This window comes from Corapipo altera, unplaced genomic scaffold (assembly GCF_003945725.1).
Source record: "Corapipo altera isolate COAL_440 unplaced genomic scaffold, ASM394572v1 0, whole genome shotgun sequence".
NCBI lineage: Eukaryota > Metazoa > Chordata > Aves > Passeriformes > Pipridae > Corapipo > Corapipo altera.
Window position 1 is genome coordinate 30,932,348 of NW_020884872.1, and position 24,797 is coordinate 30,957,144.

Here is a 24,797-nt window from a genome sequence, read left to right on the forward strand (position 1 = left end):
TTTCTTAACTTTAGTAATGTTTATTGAGCAACTGTGCTCTAAGTCATAAACTTGATACTGAAAGTTGAATTTTCATAGATAAGAGTTATTCAAAAACCTCCCAAGATGAAACCAAGTAGAGAAATAATTAAAATTTCTTTGAAGGGAGTGTTTATAAATATTTATGTTAGAATTAATGGGGAAAATGCAATGCTTTTACTGATAACTTTGTACAAGATTTTACAATGCATCTTTTTTTTTAATAATTTTTAGGATTTTTTCTAACCTCTGATTTTGTTTCGCCTCTAGAATTTCAGTCAGATACACCTGTGGGGAAAACGAGGATTATGATAATCTCTGAAAGCAAGATTTAAGAGCATAAAAGTGCAGAGACTGCATGCTTGCTGCACACAGCTGCTTAGGTAAGCTGTTATGCTGGTATGCTGGTACTGTACCAGAAGTTGGTATGTTCATCACAGCTGCTTGGCTGCTGTCCTGTAGAACCCCCAGCTCAAGGAAAACACAGAATTATGGATGGGTCAGAAGGAACCTTAAGGACCATTTAGTTCCAACCCCTGGCCATGGGCAGGGACACCTTCCACTAGATCAGGTTGCTCAGAGCTCCATCCAACCTGGTCTTGAACACTTCTAGGGATGGGGAGTCCACAGCCTCTCTGGGCAACCTGTTCCTGTGTTTCATCACCCTCACAGTAAAGAATTTCTTCCTAATATCTAATCTAAACCTGCTCTCCTTCAGTTTTAGGTCATTCCCCCTTGTCCTATCACTACATGCACTTGTGAAAAGTCCCTCCCCATTTCTCTTGTTGGCCACCTTTAGGTACTGGAAGGTGCTGTAAGGTCTCCCTAGATTCTTCTCTTCTCCAGGCTGAACAACACCAACTCTCTCAGCCTGACTTCATAGGAGAGGTGCTCCATCCCTGTGATCATCTTTGTGGCCCTCCTTGGGCTTGTTCCGACAGGTCAGTGTCTTTCTTGAGCTGGGGGTCCCAGAGCTGGATGCAGTGCTCCAGGTAGGGTCTCATGAGGGTAGAATGGAGGGGGAGCATCACCTCCTTCAAACTGCTGGTCACGCTGCTTTTGATGCAGCCCAGGATGTGGTTGGCTTTCTGGTCTGACAGCACACATTGCCAGGTCAGGTTTAGCTTCCCACCCTCAAATGCCCCCAAATCCCCCAAGTCCTTCTCCCCAGGGCTGCTCTTGATCCTTTCTTCACTCAGTCTGTGTCCATATCACCAATGAAGATGTTCAACAGCACCAGTCCCAACAGTTCTTCAGTTCAGTTCACTGAAGAACACCACTGGTTTCCACTTGGACGCTGAGTGACAACACTTTGAGTCCAACCATCCAACCCATTCCTTATCCACCAAATGGTCCATCTGTCAAATCCACATCTCTCCAGATTAGAGACAGGGATGTTGTGCAGGGCAGTGTCAAATGCTTTGCACAAGTCTGGCTAGATGACATCAGTTGCGCTTCCCTCATCCACCTCTGCTGTAACCCCTATGTAGAAGGCCACCAAATTTGTCAGGCACGATTTGTCCTTAGTGAAGCCATGTTGGCTGTCACCAGTCACTTCCTTATTTTCCATGTGCTTTAGCATAGTTTCCAGGAGGATCTGCTCCATGATCTTGCCAAGGTACCGAAGTGAGACTGTCTGGCCTGCAGTTCCCTGGGTCTTCCTTATTTCCCTTTTTAAAAATGGGGAATTTATGCTTTCTTTTTTCCATTCAGTGGGAACTTCACCAGATTGCTGCAACTTCTCAAATATGACAGATAGTGACTTAGCCACTTCATCCACCAGTTCCCTCAAGAATGTGTCAGCCCTGGGTGAAAGGACAATACTGTGAGAATGTAAGGGTTATATGGACAGCTTTTCTTTCAGGGGGCAGAGTTGGAATCGGGATTTGTAACAGCCCTTCACAACCATCCAGACCAGCCAGGGCTTTCACTCAGATATCATTTTTTCTTTTGTTTCCCAAATTAAAAAAAAGAAAAGAGTTTTCAAATCTAAATAGTACATGATGAAGCTTGGAAAATCACAATCCATTTTGCATTAAATAGTTAAAATATTCAGCTAGTTGAATAAAAAGATATATAAATAATATTGCTCAATTTTTTCTTCCATTTATACTGAGGAGTGGTGAGAGGTTTATTTTAATTCTGTATTTTTTTCCAGGAGAAAATAATTTCAGATTTCAAGATTCTGATTTCTGAGTTGGAGCATTCCACAAAGTAAGAAATGTCAAAATTATTATCAAATTGTGATTAATTTATAGCATTAAATAAAAAAATGAATCATAGGATGTACTAATGTAGAAATTTCTTTTACTCAAATTAATATCAAAATGTTACAGCTTTCTTTCCTTACTTGAAAACTTAACCACTGGAAAAGCTGTCATTTGTATTCGATTGGGCAGTAGTGTCATACCTGAAAAAATTTTTATTTGCTGCATAGGATATCTGCTGAAGCACTCTCCATCTGTGAGGAGGATATCACCAGTTTGCATCAACAGCTGTAAGAAACCAACAAAGAACTCACACAGACCAACAAGAACAGAGTATCATTAGCTCAGGAGAATGACAGGTTACAGGAGCATCTTTCTAATATTAAGCAAGAAATTTAGGTATGTTTGTACCAAGAACCCTTGACTAAAAAGAAAAAATGGTGCCTTTTTCAAGTAGCACAGGAAATTGGTGGGTCCTCATTTGAAGTAAATCTGCAAACTAGCTTTAAGATTGTGTTTCAAACTCTGATGTTTCCTTTATTGCTCAGCTCACTTGTATGAAGAGAACCAGCTAATCTTATGTAATGGTTTAGATATTTATCTTGAGGAACAGCTAATTAATGTTTTTTTCTGATCTTAAAGTAAAAACAATGTGCCAGCTGTAACTATCACTTGTATGGAAAAGTACTATAAAGAAAGTAGTGAGTGTTCCTTATACTGTGCTGTGACCAGTCTAGAGTACTTAAAAGCTTATTACTTTTGCCTGCTAATAATGTAACACATTACACATTTTAACAAGGTTCTAAATGTTATTAATAGCATTTTATTGATGTATGTTTCCTTAAAAGTGGCTTTTGGATAAAAGATAATGGAAATAGTTGGTTGTAATACAACCTTACATTGTCTACTGTGTTAATTATCTCTGGGCAGTTCCTAGTAGAATTAAAATATTTAAAGTGCCATCTCATGCACACATAATACTCCTGCACCAACATTTTCCAAGCAGCTAGAAATTAAGCTTAATATCTGTAGTAGTTCATCCCCATGTAATGTTCTTGTTTTCTTCTTTTTCTTCAGCTTCTTGCCTTCATTTAGGTTCTCTGATACTTGATCTTTCTTCTCTGCACTTAGTCTACTGCTCACCTGGTCTTCTCTTCCTCTAGAAGTGCTATTTAGTTTGAAAGGAGCAAATTAACTGCACCTGATCTTAAGTATATAAAAGCTTTAAGTCATTAAGGCTCCCTTTTAAGTGAAGAAAATTCCTCTAGGAGATTCATCCCATTCCAGTTTTTAAAGTAATTAATATTACCTGCCTCTCTCCCTTCACTGAAGAGGCAGTGTAGCTAATGACTTTAGATTGGTGCCTAATTCTTTGCTGCAAAAATTAGGTGAGACAACTTGCCTTCTAAATAACTTCTCTCAAACATGTTTCACTTTGGTGCCCTCCCTGATTATCCAAGAAAAGGCAAGGTTTGAAGCAGCTTTAACCAGCAAAGATTCTCTAGGGAATCACTATGCTTCACCTTCTCTCAGAAGCACAGTTGATACTGATGATGCCTCCTGTTGCTCCTAGCTGCTTTTGAAAACTTCATGGTTTTCTTTGCAGTGCCTGGATGCTTGTAGAAAAAGTTAGAAACAAAAATCTCAGTCTTACACGATCAAGTGCTTTTAAAAGGCTTGCCTCTATAATGTGTATTGGCTCCTCTAGATTATTACATTAACTGAGGTGTTACTCTATGTATTTAAAGTAGTATTTTCGTTTCTACATTTGGGCTTACTGGAAAAGTTGACAGATTTTCAGAGCACCTTTCTCAGCAACTCACAGCCCTTCTGCAACAGGAACAGGAGTTTCTTCATACCCTTCTACACACCACATCACCCCCACACACACATGTGCCCCCAGTTCTTGCAGATGAATGTTTTCCTAATAATTTTATATGAAAGAAAAAGTTTCTGAACAGTGCAGTTCAAGACAGCCTTTCTGCATTTTTTTTCCTCGTTCTGTTCTCTTTCTCAAGCAATAGTTGCCAGAAATTCTCTGTATGTCCTTCTAGTACTTCTGGCTTTATTTTTCCTGATTAGGAGATAAGCACTTAATTAATTAAGATATAAGCAATTAATTAATAATTAGACCACTTAATTAAAATTTTTATCTGTCTTCTTTTTTAAAATGTGGGCTTTTAAAAGACTAGAATGTTTAAAAAAAGGGAGCTAACTGAGCTCTGCTTCTTAAATTGTTTTATGACAATTTGGCTGCTAAATAAACCATCTGTATTTTTCTTCTTAAATGCTTCATTTCTTTACAGACATTTTTCTTCTTAGGAAGATTAGCATTATTTATAAGTCAAAGAAACAAATTACTTTTGACAAGTGAAAAATTTGGTGTATAGAAGTACAAATAATTTAGATTTTATACAGTCTTTAAAAAAACAGTTAATAAAGCCATAGACCTTAGGTACACGGTATTTTTCTGTGTTTTTTTGTAAAGGTATAAGCAGTATGCTCTAACCTCATGAAAAGAAACTTTCTTCACAGGTACTACATAAAAAACTAGCGAAGTACCAAAATAAGCTTGATTATATGAAGTTGAAGGCCCAGGATTCAAACACAGATATTGTCAGGCTGAAGAATGTACTGAAGTATAAGGTGAGTATATAAATTAAAACTGTTAGTAAAAGCTGTTGTTTTTTAACTAAAAATAAAATTTTAATGATATCTCCATGGAAAAATTTGCTTCCTAGCCAAAACTTATTTGCATTCTATTAATTTAGTTTTATTAGCTTGGACACATTTTCATGGCTATTTTTGCAGTACACAATTAATGCAATATATTTCATTGTGCTTCTATATGTATACACTCATACGCCTGTGTGTTTATTAAACTTATAAATTTAGACAGTGAGTAATACAGAGGCTTTGAACTCTGGGATTAAAGTAAAAAAAAATATTATTGTGCTACATTGCTATACCTTGTATTTCTAACATTAACCTAGACATTTCTAACAGATGTCTTTTGTTCATAAAATGTAGTCTTCTTGAACAAAACTCTGGTTCTTAAAAAGTATCTCAATGTTTTGGCCAAGAAGCAAAATTTTCAGTAGAAATAGAATATCCAATACCATACCTGTAGGTCTATAGCTATCCCTATTTTGTGGAGCTTACTGTAAATTATTAAATAAACAAGATTTATGTGTTAGGAGAGAGAGAGAACTGTGAGCTCTTGGAGAATTACCACAAAGCCTGTGAACAAAGAGAAAGTTGGGAAGCAAAATGCCATCAAGCAGAAGCAGGCTTTTCTTCTTAGACTGACACTGATCAGGTTGAAAGAGAAAATAGAGTCCCTTGGAACACAGATGGAGCAAGTGAGTTGAAACCTTTCTTTCCATAGTTCAGCCTTGAAATGGTCTGGTAGTATTTTTAAGTTATGTTTAATGCAAATTCTTATGTTTTAGAGAGATTTGCTGCCATGAACTGTATGGATTTTAACTTTATATAATAATATGATTAGAACTTCACTGGTCACACTTGGGAAAAGAGATCTTGGAAAATAATAGCAAATTTCAAGGAAAACAAAAAGTAAAATGCTCTTATATTTGGAATCACTGAAGGCATAAAGTCACACACAATTTCACAGCATACCTGAAACATATCTAGTGCTTTGTCACCTATTATGTTCCTGTCCCTGCTCTTCTTGCTTCCAGGTTTTCAACCTTCTTTTAGGTGTCCCAAAGAGCCTCTTCCCACTTGAAAAGAAGAACTGAAGAACTTACATGGAAATTCACAACATGGCTTTGGAAATATGCTGCAAACATATACACATGGTTTGGGGTTTTCCCGGTTTTAGTTGCAGATCACCAGTCCTTTATCAATATCATATAAGCTACCAAGGGCTCCTTAAGCACATTAGATACTCAAGAGAACCAAACTGTTGCTGTCAGAAAGTGGATGAGAATGTAACAATAACAGGAAGATTGTGTGGCAGATTTTGACTTTTCTTTTAAAAAATAATAAAAATGGCACATGGTCCTAGTTTGTCCAGAAAGCCTCAAACCAGAAGATATTTCATCCTTCTAATTCCATCCCATACACCTGCTATTAAGTACAGGAGTAAACAGGCCTCTTCATGAAAATTGTGTCAACATATTGGATCAGAATTCCAGATGTCATATTCAGTTTCATAGCAGTTACTTGCAAGGCACACATACAAAGCACAGAGGTTTTTGTTCAAAAATCTTAATGTGTTCAGCAGTTCTCTGTGTTCCTTGTGCTTTTCTTAGGTAAAACAGAGCTAGAGTTAATGTGGTATGTTCCTCATACAATCATCTCTTGGGATGTAATTTTTCATGAAGTCTTCAAGAAAATCACAGTGCTTTACCTTTCACTTTGCTCTACTAATCTCCCAGATCCATTCTGCCACTCACTGAAAATTAAGAAGTTAAAAGTGACTGACCAGGAATACAAGTATCACTGGGCAAAGTACAGGTATTTTTCAAAGAGGAAAATCCTAGGCTGAGTTAATTTTAATCTCATGAAATTCTTAATGGTTTTAGTCAGAACTGCTGCTGCTAACTTGTGGACTCCTCTTTAATGTGACTTTGTCATCTCATAGTCATGCCTCAGTTTACAGGTGACAGCAGCATAAATATGACTGACAGAATCTCAGCATTTACAGATCATCTACATTCAAAACCACATTTTATTGCTAAAATAAGAGGATCTCATTTGAAAATGAAATGTGACCCATGGCAGAATTTTCAACCCTATTAGCTCTGCAGAAGGAGTAGAATTCTAGGAGTAGAGTTTAAAATGTCAGTAGCTAATTTTGCTGTCAGAAGCAAGATATCTTCTAGTTTTACATACAGGAGTTATTTAAAGGAATAACTTTATGGTTTATTCTAGAATAAATTACTGCTGCCTCTTGAAATTCACATAGAGATATTTTGTAGGATTTTTGTAAATTTTTTTGCAGTAGCATTTTGATTCTCTGATATTGCTTTACTGTAGCATTTGCCAACAGAAGCAGCATACAAGTCTCATATTTCTGCGTTAAGCAAGTCTCTTCTGAAAATGGATAGAAAGCTTCAAAATATACATTGGGAGAGTCCCTATACTTGCAAATCTCACATCTATACAAAAACTTTGCATTAAATTAGATGGAGTCAACAATTAAATTAGCATTTAACTTCCACAGCAGAAAAAGTAGAAAGGGTATGTGAAATATATTAGAAAAACAAGTTTATGTTAACTTATGTTATACTTAAGGGATCTACATATACTTTGGGATCATGGATGATCAATTTTTCAATTTTTTAATGTTTTATTTGGCATTTCTCAGGGGCTTAGTCCTCAAAGTTTATGTGCTGTATACTCTTTGAAAAGGACACTGCTTTGCAAGGCTTGACTATGAATACTCAAAAGTCAGGGCTTAAAATTACTGGTTCTTTTCATGAAAGATATCTTGCATTTTACATCTAGTCAATAAGTAAGCAGAATAGCTGGAGTTGCTTATTAGCAATGAAACTTGACATGGACTTTAAAAATGACTGACTGTTTTATGAAGTATTAATATCTTTAATATTTTCTTAATTTCCCTTGAAATTTTTGTTAACCTTGATTTTTACAAAAACTACAAAATTAATATTTGATAGATAAATTTTTAAAAACTAAGCTTGGATAAACTTTGAAATGTTGTTCATACATACCTAGGTTATTTAGATATTTTCAGTACAATTCTGTCACTGACCTGTCCATCCTCTACTCCAGCTGAGATAATTTCTTGTTCTTTACAGGCTTCCAGCATTCTCTTTAAACCTTTCTGCCTTTTGCATCCATCATGGGTAAAGCTGCTGTTAGACAGTTGGTTATGTCTTTCGTATGCTTGTGGAATCCTCTGTGATTGTTTTGATAGGGAAGAGTTCCAGCATATGACATTTATCTGAAACTTTTATGAGATCTAATATGATTAAGCCTCCCTGGATCCTTTTGTGAGATTGTCTGTGGAGGGGATTGCTGGGACTGTGGAGAACAGCAAAAGTTTTGGGAAAGAAAAATGCAGAAATGCAGTTGGAGAGTTGGAGAAAAGTCTGCAGTTGGGGAATTTTCATGAATTTTTCCATATCTTTCAACCAGTAATCTTTCATCAGCCATGTATAACCTTCAGATAGGGCTCTTATTTTACATAGTATTCCAGTGCAGAATCTGCATTACTAGATTGCAGCATATGTATATTCAGAAGCGGAAACTAAACCTGAAGTTTTAAGTGTTCTTTTGTTCTGAAATACAAATGTAGAATATCAAAACTGTTTCTCTGCAAAGGAAGTAGATTTTTGAGTGACAGTTCATAGAAAATGGGATCTTTAAGAATGAAGAAACCTTTCAGTTTAGTTTGGTAAGAGAAAAAAATTGAGCTTTGCTTTGGTAAGTGAAAAATGCTTTTTTCTTTTTTTTTTCTTTCCCACCTCCCTCTTGGCCTATGATCTGAGTTCTACCAGTATCTTCCTTCTTTGAACACAAAAATTATTATCCTCTGAAAATTCTGAGGAATGTGCTGGAGAGGTGGGTGTTTGTTAAGATGTCGCAGTTCACAGATTTCCCATGACCTTTGGCTGAGCATTATTGTGTGTAATGTAAACTAGGCTTGCGTAAAATACAGATAAAAGTGTTTGCAGCACCCCAAACAGACTCAGTTAGACAGACTAAAATGCATACATGCAAAGAAAAGACGAAGGGAAAATAGCAACTAGCTTACTTATGCTATTTTTTTGTATGTAGCTATGTCTCGGATGTGTCCATCTTTCCCTTGGCAGTGAAATATGCTAGATTTTATGGGTATTCTTCTTTTATAGATTTCCCCAAGATATGTAGATACTTAATATCTTGGTTTGTATTTTATTCATTTTCCTTCCCCCCTCAGTTTACTCTTGATGCTCCTTTAAGCAAATTAAGTGCTTTCTCACTCTGCTGATGATGCTGATACTGGTTTGTTTTATCAGGTGTTATTTCCTGCATGCAAATAGTTAATCAATAGTTTCTTGCCTCAACAAAATGTGAAACTTACTTCCTGTTCTTTAATGATTCTGTCTACAGAATCCACTGATACATATATTTCATAGCATTTTGTTATTGGTATCAAGTACATTTATATTCAGATATATATATTGAATGAATTTATAAATCCAACAGGATTTTAACTAGGAAAATATAGCACTAATATCCATCTGGGAGTGAAAGCAAATTTTGTCATTGATCCCAGACTTCCTTTTTTATATTTATCTTTTTATTTTTTTGTAAAGGTTACCCTGATAAAATGCCATTAAGCTTAATAGACACACATCTGAAACTTAAAATCTTTGTTTAGCTGCAGAGTGAGTCATCCCATTCTGAAACAGAGCTGCTGAGAAAACAAGTGGGAAATGAAAGAGCATCTATGAAAAACCTGGAATCTTTGCTTGTGTCCAGTTGTGAGAAAGAATTTCAGTCACAGATAGCAAAACAAGAGAAAGACTCTGAAATTCAGTTTCTCGAGGAACAGCTTGCTTTAGAGAAAAATCATCTGTGAGTAAATGACCAGGAGAGTATTGCAGTTGTTCTCATTCTTTACAAGGGTATATAAATAGAGATGGTTTTATATCTACCTGCATTTTCAAATGGCCAATGTACCTGGCTACCTTAATAGCAGAAGATGCCAAAAACCTGCTTTTGATTCCTCAGCTATACTCTAATAGACTTTCCTGCACAGTGTTATATTTTGCTCAAAAAAATGTTCTTAATCTCAATTGCATAATATAGCTGCTCTTTTAATTTTGGATAATTGTATGTCGCTTGGAGGATTACAGTTGCTATCTAATTAAAGTGTATGGACTTCACAGTGCTGTGCAGAGTTGAGATTTTACTCACCTCAGAAATAGAGCAGCTGAGCTTGAGGCAGAACTGGATATCACCAAACGACAGCTGGAGAGTGAATGCTTTGAAAGGCAAGTATATGTTTTTGTACTGTGATTCCTGCAGCTAATTGGGGTGAAATGCAATATAGTACTAAGACTTAGACTAATTAGTCAGATAAATGGCAAAGTTTGTGTTTGCTTTGCTGTATGTATCCTTTGTGCTTGGAGACTATTCATGTCACTAAATTTAGTCTGTTTAGATGTTATGCATGCTGTCTAAATTAGTTGTATAGGTTCCCTGTATAGCCAACAGAATGAGACAGTGAGATCAACTACCCTTTGGAATAGCCTGAATTAGGATGGGATGGGTGATTTTCTTGAAGATGCTCGTCTGTCTTCACTCATACTGATGCCTGTCTAGATCTATAGTGAAAGTCAAGGTGACTAGTTGTTTATATAAGAGCTTTATAGACTACTAGTTCTCTATACCTTCTGGAATGATTTTAGCCTGTACCAACCCCCATTCTCCCAGGTACTCCTTGAGGTGCTAGGGGTGGTTCCCAAATGGCAATACGGCCAAATATTTTATATTAAATTTTTTAAGAAGATAGTCTAACAACATGTAGAAACTGTTTCATATGATTTGGCCACAGCACCAGAGAATGGTCCCTGTCCTGCTTCACGACTTAGTTTATCTACATAGTCTTTGTGTCTTAAATAGGTTTCTTACCTGTTAAACACAGAACTTCTCTATTTCATGGATGTATTGAGGATAAAATATTACAATGTCGGGTTTTATTTTGGGGTATGTAAAAGAGAGGGCTAAAAGAAGCAGAGTGATGTGATTATAGCACGGGTTTGAGAATCAGGTGTCTCAACTGTAGTAAATGACTTTGTTGATATTCTGTTCTCTCATAAGTAAGGACAAGGGTTTCAGAGGGGGCATCTCTATACCTGAAGTTAGGTCTTTTAAAGATGAATTTCTTAAATTTCTCAGTTTCAGTTTCAAATTGGATTCTCATTTACCCTGAATCAAGGGCAAAAACTACAGAATTTTTGTGTTAGATGTGGAAGTCAGTTTAGAAGGTGGCATAATTTGTGCTTCCTCAGCTGCATAGAATGAGCCAGACTGTATGCTAATAGAGGAGAACCTTTGTTTTAAAAGAACCTCCCTACTTCCTCTGTATGAATGCATCCATCTCGTGGTGTTTGGGTATTCCCTGATAGGGACTGCAAGTGTTTCTTCTTGAAGTGTTCACTTGGCAGAAAGTTGCAATAGGCTCCACACTTAATCTCTTCTCCTAGTCAAGGATAATTCGTTACTCACATGGTTGCTTACAGTTGCAATATAATCACTTAGTTTACAATTAGTTAGAAAAACAAATATTAGACCGAGCCTATGCTGAAACAAAGATCACCATTTTTCATTCTTGAAGAGAATTTATCTTCTACTTCTGGAGAATTACAAACATAATTACCCGAATTGCCTTGGAAAAAACAAATCTACGTTCCATTAAGCTGTCTGTAAGTCAGTTGCAAAAGCAGTGTGCAGAAATCTTACACAGCAAAGACTGAAATGTTCTCATATAAAAATCTGGGGCTGACATTAGATTTAGCCCTCTTTAAAAGACCAGAGCTTTTTTCTTCTTTGGCCTTTTAAAAAAATCATAACAGTGGACCTGTAATCTTTGCCCTTGCAAAGATTACAAGAATTCTATTTCTTTTCTGTTTTCTCTCAGAAGGTCATGGAAGCGAAGGTATCTCTGTCTCTTGCTTACAGGGAAGGGAATTAAAAATCCAAGCTGGCTTCTATTTTTCTGGTACTGGCAAATGAAAACCAGAAAATTGGCCATATAGGAAAAATATTATTAAAGTCGGTATCATGTTAGTATATAATGGAAGCAACAGAGGTGAGTACTGACTGGGGTTTTGTTGTTAGTTTAAAGAAGTGGGTATATGACATCCTTATTATAACATTGACTTAGCTAGTCACAGAATTACAGACTATGCCGAGTTGGAAGGGATTTGCAAGGATCATCAGCTTCAACCCTTAGTCCTGCACAGGACCATCCCGAAGAGTCACACCATGTGCCCAAGCATATCATCTAAACACTTCTTGAACTCTGTCAGGCTTGGTGCTGCGACTACTTCCCTGGGGAGCCTGTTCCAGTGTCCAACCCCCCTCTGGGTGAAGAACCTTTTCCTAATATCCAACCTAAACCTCCTCTGCCACAACTTCAGGCCATTCCCTCGGGTCCTGTCACTGGTCACCACAGAGAAGGGACCAGTGTCTGCCTCTCCCCCTCATGAGAAAGTTGTAGACTGCAATGTCTCCCCTCAGTCAGTTTCCTCTTCTCCAGGCTGAACAGACCAAGTCACCTCAGCTGCTCCTCATACGGCTTCCCCTTGTATTGATTTACTGCCTTGATGCAGAATGAAATAATGCCTGAAGTTAGGAGGTGGAAGTGTCAACACTGTCAGCAACCAGTGAGCACCAACACAGTGATACCAGGAGGCTTAATCCATCTGCCTAGCTTTTTCTTCACCAGTCAGGAAAAGCACCTTCTCATCCCTCCCATCTTACTGACTGCAGAAGCAGTTTGGACTCCTGTGGAAACAACAGGTTTGATTTATTGTCTTGTCCTGGCTGTGGTGACCAAGCACAGAGACTGACTGTCAGGTCAGGTCCCCCTGGACAGCCTCGGGTGTATGACCTGTGGAACTTTTTATCCCTTTCTGTTTCTTGACCATCATTTTTGCTGCTTTTGTACCTCCCTTTCCCCATTGGTCAGTTTGGCTGCTACATTCATACCCAGTGTTACCTGGGAGAAGTGCAAGCAGCTGTAGTCTGATTTCCTACAGTTTTCAGCACCTTCTTTACCATTACAGATAGTGCAACATGAGCATAGTAAAGTCCTTAAAAGCAACAATGCTAGTAAGGCTCACAGTCAATGCAGATAAATCTGGTTCCATAGACTTTACAGTGTATGTGATCCTCACCAGGTTGTGGGATGGTGGTAGCTGGCTGGAAGATTCCTAATGGCTCACTGGGCTCCTCTTGCTAGAGCAAGCCCTTTTATTGCGTGCAGATTCACCTCCATGAGCTGGTGCTGGATCTGATCGTTCCTCTGCAGGTTTTGGTGACCTGCTTCAGTGGTCCACTCGACGGGTAGCTGTGTGGAAATGGCTAAGCCACACTGGAACTCAGGGGTTGTTGTAGCCACCCTACCTATTAGTTTCCCAATCCAACACAGACTAGATTCTCCTTATGTAAACAACTGACAGCTTGAAATGAGGATCTCACATGAGCATGTACCTCCAAAATTTTCCAGTGCATTATCCAATCCCACATACTTCCTTCCCATACACCCAGATACAGGAGTTATGGATTGATCCAGTATCCAGGCCCCATGCCTAGCAGTCAAAATGACTAGACTACCATTTTGCAACTTTCCTACTGGAGAGTCCAGCATCTCTTAAATATCCATCTGTTTCAGACACTTCAGACTCTAGTCCATTGGCTTTGCCAACTCAAATAGCACAAGAATACTGCAAACAGCACCATTCTTACTTTTGAATAACCTTAAATCTAAGCTCTTCATCCCTGGAAATTTTTGCAGATTTTAGAGTTTGACCTGCAGAAACCATGGCTAACTTCTGTCTTTCAAAGAAAATTAAGACAATGGATATGTAGAATTAAGTCTGAGTAAGAGAGTAATAGAGTCACTAATCTGTCTTTCAGAGAAGTATATGATGAAAACCACATTTCCTTTTAGTATAAAATAAAATTTAAAAGCCGACAATCTTAAATAGAAAAAAAAAGCTTATAGTGACATTTTAATGTTTTTTGAAAAGTGCTTTGTCATAGTAAAATACTGTGTTGTTAGGGAACTTCAGAAGCTTCAATGCCAGAATTGTACAAATTTGTATCAGATAAGCTCTACATTAAGAGCATCATCACCTGAACATTCCCATCCTCGATCTCCTCATCGGTCTCTGGACTGGCCCCTGGAAGGGTAGGTGGTTCCACAATATTTAAGTTCCAAACACTGGGGAGGGAAATAAAAATAAAAGCATGAACTCTGATATTTCTTATTGAAATACTGACTGAATTCCATGGAATTACATTTATGCAAGAAAAGTTACAAGAAGATTCAGGACCATAATCTTTTGATGATATTCCTTTTCTTTTGTTTTATTGAATTGTATCAAAAGTATATAGTAAACAGCAATTACTTGTACTAGGATGCTGTAGTCAAAAATTCTTAAAACAGTAATAGAAATAATGCTACAGAAAATCTTGACTGGACACTGTTTTACGCAAGGTTTATATGTAAATATTTTCATCTTTCCTACATAAAAGCTCTTAACTATCCAGTCTTTCTTCTTCTAGTTTTCAAAATAGTTTTTACTCTATATACGTGAACATTTTTACAAGAAACATAAATGCATTCTCTAAGTTTTCAAGTACTTGTAATCCCGAGGAGGAGCAAGCCCAGCTTTCTTTTTTGCAATTAGTGGAATGGAGCTTCCACAATATGGAGCTACTCCCTTGACAGTTTCAGTCTCAACTTAGTTTCATATTTGGTAGCTGCATGCTTGTTGCATCATGCTTTTTTGGTAGATTTATGGCAGCATGCATTAAAAAAATATTGCCAGTTGAGGAGGAAAAAAGGTCTCAATTCATGACTTGCAGGAAATAATTTCTGCTTTTGAGATGATAATGTACTTCCAAGTCTAATTTGTTAACTGAGTTCATTACCTTTGGCATTTGATTGCTATCAAAGGCTCCACCAAGTTCTAATAATAGGTCCTAACAATATGAGACAAGTTTCCTTTGGGTCAGTGAGCTGGTTCTGGTGCCCTTAGTAAAAGAACACAGCTGAGCAAGACAGTGATTTTGTAGCTATTTGTACTTGATAGCAAGTACAGGGAGTCTTCGTTCCTCTGATAGAACTGTGTCTACTCCTCCTTAGTCTGGGTACAGTGTAGCTCTTAAAGTTTTGAAAAAAGCATTATTTGGAACAGTTGCATTTTCTTTTAATTACCATAACACTTCCTACTTGTGATACTTATAAAGAAAAGAGGGTGCAATCCATATAGTCACCACACCAATACTAACAATTAAGGTTCTTTTTTTATTTGCATCCCTTTTCAGGATGATAGAATTCCATTCTAATTAGTAAACTTCTGGCTAAATACCAAATGAAGACTAATCTTCTACAAAATAGATTAGGAATTCAACTCACATCTTGTTTGGTTTTGTTTGGGTTTTGTTTTGTTTTGTTTTGTTTTGCAGGGGATTTTTGCTTGGTGTTTTGTTGTTTTGTTTTGTTATTTTTGTCCTGGCTGGCCTCACATGGCACAATCTGCTTTTGTACATTCCTAGGATACGATAAGTTTAAGTAAGGACTAAAAATTAAATAAGTGAGCTAGGTATAAATACTTTGTTTGCTTAAAATCTTTAGACGGTTTAAGCTAATTCTTTCTCAATTAAATTCATGGAAATGAACTCAATTTTTCTTCTGCTTGATTGTTTTGAGAGGTCAAGATATATAACTAATGCTATTCATAACTTTTATCCTCATCCAGCTCTTTGTTATACTTTTTTTTGTCTAAGTGGGAAGGACTAGGGTTGTTTCAGACTTGGAGAATCCTAGAATCACAAAATGGTTTTGGTTGGAAGGGACATTAAAGACCATCTAGCTCCAACACACCTTCCATGGGCAGGGACACCTTCCACTCAACCAGGTTGCTCGATGCCCCATGCACCCTGGTCTTGAACACTGCTTAGTTACTTGTTTATGCTAAATGGTTTGGGATTGTTTTCATTAAAAAAAACATGCAATGAAAACTGAAACACTGGCAGTCAGTGTTATATTTCAAAAGCTTGAGTGGAAAGAATTTATTAGGTTTGTGTAGTGTAGTGATACAGTGATGAATAAAATAGCCTGTTTCATAAGGCTCTCCTGAGATAGAGCAGAGATCTGAATCTGTAACTGTCTGCTTTGTATAAGTGATTTACATTTGATTTGCCTATATCTGGCTGAGTCCTCTAATGTCCACAGTACTAAAGTTCTTGATAAATCTTATGTCTAGAACTTAGAGTCTGTATCAAGAAAAAAGATGGAATAGTATAAATGCCTGAAATATTTATGAGTGATGACATAATTTCCCTCCCAGTTAATCTTTCTCTAAAAAGATTTGGGAAATTCATTGAGATCAGAATGAAAGAAAAATCAATTTAAGATATTTCCTGAAAATAAAAGCAAGAATGTTAGTGCAGATATTTGGGTATAATCATCAGCAGAATTACAGAATTAAGACTTTTAAAATAGATATATGGGGGATTGATGAAACATGATCTAGGTGTAAGTTCCTATCGTATTTAAAGCAGAACACTACTAGAAATAGTCTTCCAGGAGGGGAAATTTCATTTTTCAATTGCTTGAAGACTAGTTACCAAGGAAAAGATATTGTAGAAACAAGTACTACAAACTGGAGAGGCTTCTCCCACAGCTAATGTGTGACTCTGCAGTACATGAAGTATAATGAGATAGCAGTGCTGGAATCACCACTAATGCACTTCCTCATCTCCAGAGTTTCTGTGCTATTTCAGCAGACAGACTGATGGGAGAAGAAGCAGACAGTCACCTTTTTATTCTTTCATTGAGAATGTGATATCAGAAGTAAATTGGACAGTAACTTTTTTATTCTTCTATCTTTCTCTCTGTTGTGTGAAACTCCTTGTTCCAGTAAAGTGAAAAGGATGTGCCTTGCAGTTTGTCTTGCAAACCTGGTGGGAAAGACATTTTCTGTCTGATTTTCTTAAGTGATAGGAGTCCAAAGCTTGTCTTTCACATCAAAGAGCGCTATAGCACTTTTGTACAATAAAATCTAATCCGTCAAATGATCTGGACTGACTGTTATGGGAAGCCTGCTCAAAGTGCTTCCAGAATCCAAACCTTAGAATGTATTTCTGTATTCACTGAACATGAAACAAATTAAATTTCTTTTCTTTTTCTTTCTAGGGATTCTAGTTTCAAGGACTTAGACTGTTATATTAACAATGGTTTGTGAAGGTTCTGCACGACATCTGGAGAGTTAGTTTAATGCTGATTTAATTACAATTTTTCCCTCTTGAATGCTAAATTTCATCAAATCTATTTCACAAATGCTTGCACAGGTTTTTAAACACTCAACATTGTTCCGTGGGAAGAAATCAGTCTAGACAGCTCCTTCTCCCACCCCTCTCCCAGCTCTTCTATTATTGTGTGAGGTGGCCCATCTCAGTAAACAGAAATAAGAAGTTCCATTGACTCTACCTTTAGGAAAGTAAAACACTAGTGTGTTTTGATTTTAAAAGCATGCATGATTTTAAAAGGTTTTGAAAAAGTTACCTGAAAAATAAGAAAAGAAAATGACAGTATGAAACTTTATTGGGGAAAAAAAGTCTATATTAACGTGGTATGATTTCGATGTATTTTTGCTGAACCATATGAGTCTTATGCTCATGAGAATGCTGTGCCATCTCAAGATAGGAAGAATGTAGTGGGGTTTTTTTCCTCTTCAAACCTAACTTATTAATTTGGATAAATAAGATACTAATGCCAGAGGATGCCACGTTTTTTGATATTCATCTGTAAAGATATGTGGGATTTTGTATGTTTCCATACATACTAGAGGTGTGTTTGACTTCTAAGAATTTTATTAAAACTGCACAAAGTTTCTGCTTAGAGTTCTTTAGTATGAGTGAGTCTGTTGGGTGGTAGTTATTACCACTTAAACTTGCTCAGAATTTCTGCAGTATATGTCATAGCATTTGTCTATGTTCTATATTTTCACACTTTAAATGCAAGAGAATATGTAAACTTCTCTCCTATAAATCATCTGGGAAATCTATGTGCTGTATTTGAAATAGAGCAGACATAATGACATTAACCATTGCCATATTATGCAGTTATTAAAAGGCATATTGTACACTAGATAAGAGAAGATAATCATCTCATCATCCCAGAAGATGAGAAAGTGATTTGTTGTTTTGAAATCATATTGCCATATTGATTATTTTTTAGAAGGTGATCATAAAAAAGTTTGAGAAATGTGATCTTAGTCTATAAAACTAATACCCATATCTGGAAGATGAGAAACAGATAGTAAATATACTTAGAATAGATAAAAATGAGTTCTTTTGTGGAGTGCAGATGCCAATGTCCTAAGATGTCATTCCTTAGTTGCAATAATGATGCTTTTCCATGTAAGATAATAAGGAAGTCAATAAAGAGGTACTCACCCACGAAGTAAAAGCAGAAGATTCTTAAGCAAATTGGACTTTAAAATTCTTTCTTACACAAAGAGGAATAAAGGAACATGAGATTGTAAATACCAACATGTAATAAGCTTGCTTTTTTCAAGTACCCAGGTAAAGTAATAGCCTTTTTTATTAGGGTTAGCCTTTCCTTAAAAAAATGTTATAGAAATGAAAGCCTTAATTTTCTGCAGGCAAATTGCAAAGGGATCATCATGTCATGGATGGACCCAAAGGAACTTTTGTCAGTGATGACAAGATATAGACTTCAAGTGACTTCTGAGAGCAATTAATTGCTGCAAAACTTTTGATGTTCAAGAAAAAAAAATCATTTAAGTGAGTATATTCAGAGAGCAGGATGATTGTAGTGGCATCTGCCTACATCTGACCTAGGTCAGAAACTGAAAGAAAGAAAAAATGAAAGAATTAATTGAATTTACTGAAGTTTGCAAATAATACCTTTTCGTTTGGCAAAAAACCTTGCTTGTTGGCAATGTCTGTAGTAATAGCTAGCCCAAGAGGACTGCAACAATTTTTCTTGGTGGGGAATTTCTTGGTGGGGAAATGTACTGCTCCAAAATCTTCAGACTATGACTGAATATGAAAATTTGTCCTTAAGTATGGATAGATGATAAGCTCGGAATCTTTACAGTTCTTTACGTTGGGTTGTAAACTCTCTAATCCATAACATCTTAATTTTTTCAATACCAAGTAATTACTATTGTTTATGCCCAACCTGAGATGTGTTACACACCTTGTAGTAGTATCTATTTCCTCATAATGTGGGTTACTTGTGGTGCGGTGATTTTCTAGTCATTGCTTAGTTACAATATTTTGATTGGAAACAAGCATACAAAAGGAATCTGTTTATCATTTGTTTATACTTGTGGCACTTATTTGCAAACGTGAACAATGCTATACTTGATTTTTATATATATATTTAAAGTGCCTTTTACCACAACATTTTTACACAGGCAAACCTGAAAATACAATTTGGCTTTATATGAAATAAGAGTGTTTTAAACTCAGCTATACTGTTATGATCTACAATTATCTGTTTTGCGTAACAAAGAAACCATAAAATTTTCAAAAGTATTCATGCTCTTCTGCAGCAATATTTTCTCTAATTTCTAGCCACTGGTTATGGAGTTGTTTCCAAATAAGTTTGCTTGTGGCAATGGAAACTGTCGCCACTACTCAGTAGAAGGTATTTCACTTGACCATAACTGGTTTACAGGGTTTGTAGAAGAAATAATTCAGTGCTCCGGTATCCTCCCTCTTTAGTATCTTTTTTCTTCATACTAGAAGAAGCAGGAGCTACTATGCATACAGAATAGTATCCCCACTACAGTACAGTCCCACCAAAGAGGAAGAATTCATGGTGTGTTGCCGGGTAGAAATATTTTCCTGCTTCTTGTAAAATCTATGCAAGCAACCTTTCGGGAGCATTTGGAGCCTTGTATCTATGTGATTTATCCTGCTTTTTCCACTCAAAGAAAACCAGATTTAGAATGAATCATAGATTCATAGAATGGATTGGGTTGGAAGGGACCTTAAAGACCATTTTGTTCCAACCCCACTATCATGAGCAGGGACACCTTTCTCTAGACCAGGTTGCTCAAAGCTCCATCCGAGCTGGACTTAAACATTTCCAGGGATGGGGCATTCACAACTTCTCTGGTCAATCTGTTCCAGTGCCAACACCCTCTGAGTGAAAAATGTTTTCCTAACACTTAATCTAAACCTGCCCTCCTCCAGTTTAAAAGCATTGCCTCTTGTCCTGTCACTTTCTGCCTGTATAAAAAGTCCCTCTCCCTCCTTTTCAGGTACTGGAAGGCCACAATTAGGTCACCCCGAAGCCTTCTCTTTTCCAGGCAGAGCAATCCCAATTCTCTCAGCCTTTCCTCACAGGAGAGGTTGTAGTGAGAGGTTTTAGCAGGTGGTTTTAGTCTTTGACCAGAAAAACTTTGGTTTCTCAAGACGTTCCTGCAATTTTCCTCAGGGCCTGAGGTCCAGGGACTCAGCGCCAAATCCACCAGAGGGTCACTACATGCCTTGGGCTGTTGCTGTGCTCCTGAGCTGGGCTGGGCTCCTGGGACAGAGGGAACTCTTGGCAAGCAGGCAGCGCTGCAGAGAGACAGCTCTGCCCATGAGCAGCTCCTCCATGGTGTGGGGTACTCTTTGGTAATACTACAGCTGAGTTTTTTATTCTATCACCTCATTTCTTCTCCGAGCAACTTAATCCCATTGGTGTCAGTGTAGACAGTGGAGTATTAGCCACATGTCTATCAGCATCAAAGATACTTTTGCAGTTCTGTTACTCAGTTGCTTTTGTAAATTCATTTAATTTTTGATACTAGCAGATCTGAAATTATACAATGGAATGCATAAAAAGTTAGTATATATGGAATATTTAACTAGTTAGTTTGCATTAGTTTCTCCTTCCACATCTAAGTGATTTTGGTATGAATAGCCTTGCAACAAGGAATACAAATTGATTTACTGATATAGATGGGATGTCTGTAAAGAAGTGTGATCTTTTAATGAAAGAAGCAAAAGAGAGTTTTTAATGTATCTTGCTGTCTTAATGATCTTTCCTCTGATCCACTGAACCTTCATGCTAATTCCCAGCAGAGGGAGTATGTGAAATGAAGATGAATGAATCATACATAGCTTTGTGGTATTAACATGCACAGTTATCTGAACACATGGAAAGATATTTCAGTTAGTTTTACGTTTTGGACACTTTCCAGACAGAAGGAAAAGAGCTTAATTAGACTGATAAAATTTTCATGTGACTCCACTTGGATTGACTATATCAAAACATATAACCTTATTTCATGACATGGATCAGATTTTTTATTAATAAACTTTGAGAAAACAAAATTTGCTTATAATTAAAACATTATATTTGAAGACATGGCCTAAAATGATGTTTCCATCCAATGGATTTTTTTTTAGCTCTCTAAAATATTGCAATTAGATTTTTCTCTAGGCCGCCCCACATTTGATTTTTATTAAAATCCACAAAGCAGCTCAGTAATTTATTTCAGCAGATGCAAAAGTCTAAGGTTAGTTTTAAGTTTCCTAGCTTATGCTTCTCTTCTGCACTGTATTTTTAGTGTTTTTATTTCCTGAGGTGGGAGAAGAACAAACATTTTTTATCTTGAATGCAGCCTACACCCAAGCAATTATATAGAGTACACAAAGCAGAAAATGTTGTCAGAGCTGCAGTGCAACCGAGCAGGTGAACAATGTGCTTCTCAGATTTGCTTTACACAAGGGTATGTCTTTCCTGCACATAGTAATATTTTATAAAATCACTTTTGCCAGTATAGCATGGACATTTGTAAAACAATGCTACTTGGCAGAAATAAAACCTATAATTGAATTTCTTTTTTGACCCAGATTGGCTGCTCTAGAAGTAACGTGGAAATGATTTTTCATTTTAAGACTGAGTTAGTGTGCACCAGCTTTCCATTTTCATTTCTGCTTCCCTTACCACCGCCCTAAGAAACAAACAACCTCCACATAATTTTTCATTCTAACACTTCTACTTGGACTACAAGGAAATGTAGTGTGGTGGTCATTCCTTTTTCAGGCAACATCTCTATTTTCTATCCAGAACTATTGTCCTTAGACTCACTGGCTCATTATGAAATCAGAACTCACAAGTTTGAGAGAATTTTATTGAAATAGATAGATGCCAAAGTGGGAAACTACTCGAGGTTATTTTTGTCAGTTCTTCCAGCCAGTTTGTCCATCCATCCTTTCTCACCTCTTGCATGGAAGCTAAGCTTCAAATACACCATTTGAAGATCCAAATGCACGACTACTCACAGCTGCAAGCAACTTCAGCTGGAGCCTTTCACTCTGATACCCCTACAAACATCCTGCCTACAGCTACACACTGCAACTATCCCGCCACCTCCAACAGTCTTTAACTCGCTCCAGCAAAAACCTGGAGATGGCTCGCCGCTACCTTAAGCCGCTACGGGTGGGCGAAGTGGAAAGGAAAGCCGAGGCGGAAAACAGTGAAATCGGCCCTTCACAGCGCCCGTCCCGCTCGTTCTCCTCACTCCCGTACGTCTATGACCCGGCGCGGTCAGTGTCTTGCCCAGGCGGAAAACACCTGGGCGCCGCACCCCGCCCGTCCCCGGGGCAGCGCGGCCGGCCCGCCTCGCCTTTGGCCCCGGGGCCGCGGGCGGGCCCTGCGCCGCAGGTGGCGGCGGGGCTGGCGGGAGGAGCGGGGCAGGGCCGCGGGCAGGTGGCGGCAGGTCCGCGGCTCGGATGGGCCGGTGCCGCCCGATCCTGCCGCTCCCCGTGGCCTCCCGGGCGCTGCCGGCCGCGGGCACCGCTCCCCTGCGGGCCGCCCGTGCCGCCAGGGCTGCGCCGCCTCGCCCCTCGCACGGGCTCCAGGTGAGTGAAGACAGCGGGGAGACCCGCCGGGAAGCGACTCCCTCTGGCCAAGCCGCGGCCGTCGGGGGCGGGGGGCTTTGCTTCCCCGTGTGTCCTCCGGAGCTTGTTTTCCTCAGAGCAGGCGAAGGGAAACGCTTAATCTGAAGCAAAAACGGCGTTTAATTTAGAGGCGAAAGGTACGTAGTGGGACGTGGACACGGGTTTCTATGTGCACAAGTGGTTCCTTCGCCACCGACATTTCCAGGTTTGTCAAAGGTGTGAATTAGATTGAGGTGAACAGGCCTGTCCTCCCACCAGCCCAACTTCTTTCGGGAAGGCTGAGCTCAGCTGGCGGGGATGTTTTCTGACCCTCTCCCATTCCTGTCTCGCGAAGTGCTGACTGACCCTCCGGCCTGAAATTTGCCTTAAATGTTGTGACTTCTTCGTCCTCTTTAATGTATTTTTGGTCATGAGATCTGAAATACCACAAATCAATTTCTTTCATTATTACATTAGCTTCTGTTGACAAACTTTGCTGTCAATAGTGTATTTAGTCCATTGAATTTTAATTGACACTGGTGGATCTTAGGTCAATGCGTGGGAATCTCTTCAAAAATTTTTAAGAGTGCAGTGAAATTTTAATTGTGGAAACATCACCCTGCCAGTTTTGTCATACAGTTAACTGAAAAATATCCTATAGATTTAATATCAATAAAATACTATTTATTTGCTTATTTTCACACTAGTTAAAAAACTACATTTTTTCTATAGCGAGTTTTTTTCTATAGCTAGTTTGTTTTAAATTGCATAAAATCCTGCATGTCTTAGGCTTTATATGCATATAAATACCAAAGCAATATAAGTATCAACTAGAAGCATGTAGTAAACTATACAGTCCATCTCTTTGTCTGAAAGCAAATTGTTATTCCAGCTTGACACACACACGATCGTCTACAAGTTTTTCCTATTCTTCTCTTTTTTCCATTATAAATCTTATGTACCATAATTAGCTCCCATAAATCTTTCTTCATTTGACATCGTGTTCTCTACTCGGTGCTGTACATTCTCCTGTATTTGTCATCATTAAAAAGTTCATTTGCTTTATCACTCACAGATCATTAGCTTCCAAAAATAGCAACCATGCATCAAAGCCTGTTTGATACTAATACAATGCTGTACATCATTTTTGCATCCGAGTAATTTCTCATTCCTTGTATCACTGGGCCAGTAAACACTGGGGCAACAGTCCTTTTCCATGCAACATGATATGGATTGTTTCTATGTAAATTTTAAGTGGAACTGAGCTCATCAGCAGTTTCTACAGGGCAAAGATTAGATTACAGGAGGAAAAAAATATAACTTTATTACTGGCACTTGCCTTGCAGTTCTTTAATCATTGAAAGAAGGCGGTTTCATGGTAGGAGTTGGCTTACCATTAAAGGGAAGGGAGCAGGTGCATTTTGCTTTATCCAGTGATGAAGTAGGAACTGTCTGTGGTTGTTTATAGTGATGGGTAATTGGTTTGTCTGTGTACAGACGTCAGAGTTTATAGACAGTAGAAGCTCATGTTTCTTTGCTTTCGCAGTGACCTTGTGAACTTTAATTCTACTGTGATTTTAATTAAAAATGTTTTCTTTAGCATAAAGTCTCCTTGTAGATATATAGAGTCCGACTCTTCTCTTGAAAAAAAATCCATAAAACTGTTTAGTAGTGGGTGGAGCAGTGCTACTTCTAAGGTAGTGCATGGGAATATGAGTGCCTGCTGCCTGCAGCTCAGCTGAGCTCCCCAGAGAAAAGGGCTCTGCTCACATGTGGCTTGTAGTGGTACGGACAGCCTCTGCTATCCCTTCGTGCAGGGCATTAACAGCTGTACATTACTTGGCTGGCAGATTCAATATTTACAGTTATGACAAAAGAGGAGCAAAGAGGAGGAAAGAGCAAGCTCCTTAATAGCAAGGACTGGCACTTAACTGTTACTGAGCA

General features: G+C 37.9%; 2 protein-coding genes across 2 annotated transcripts in view; both read left to right on the forward strand.

Moving 5' to 3' along the window:
• Window positions 1–1,031: 1,031 nt before the first annotated feature.
• TSGA10 (testis specific 10) lies at window positions 1,032–22,839 on the forward strand. The gene is given in 13 exon segments (XM_027646489.1): window positions 1,032–1,097; window positions 2,177–2,232; window positions 2,456–2,624; window positions 4,761–4,875; window positions 5,423–5,525; window positions 5,527–5,587; window positions 7,230–7,318; window positions 7,320–7,378; window positions 7,381–7,433; window positions 9,583–9,779; window positions 10,094–10,214; window positions 14,006–14,124; window positions 22,320–22,839. Coding segments are annotated over 13 exon segments (1,728 nt in total).
• KIAA1211L (KIAA1211 like) overlaps window positions 22,772–24,797 on the forward strand; it is a 63,957-nt gene continuing 61,931 nt past the window's right edge. The window contains exon 1 of the mRNA XM_027642034.1: window positions 22,772–22,835. The gene's annotated coding sequence lies outside the window, so the exon portion shown is untranslated. The remainder of the gene's footprint in view (window positions 22,836–24,797) is intronic.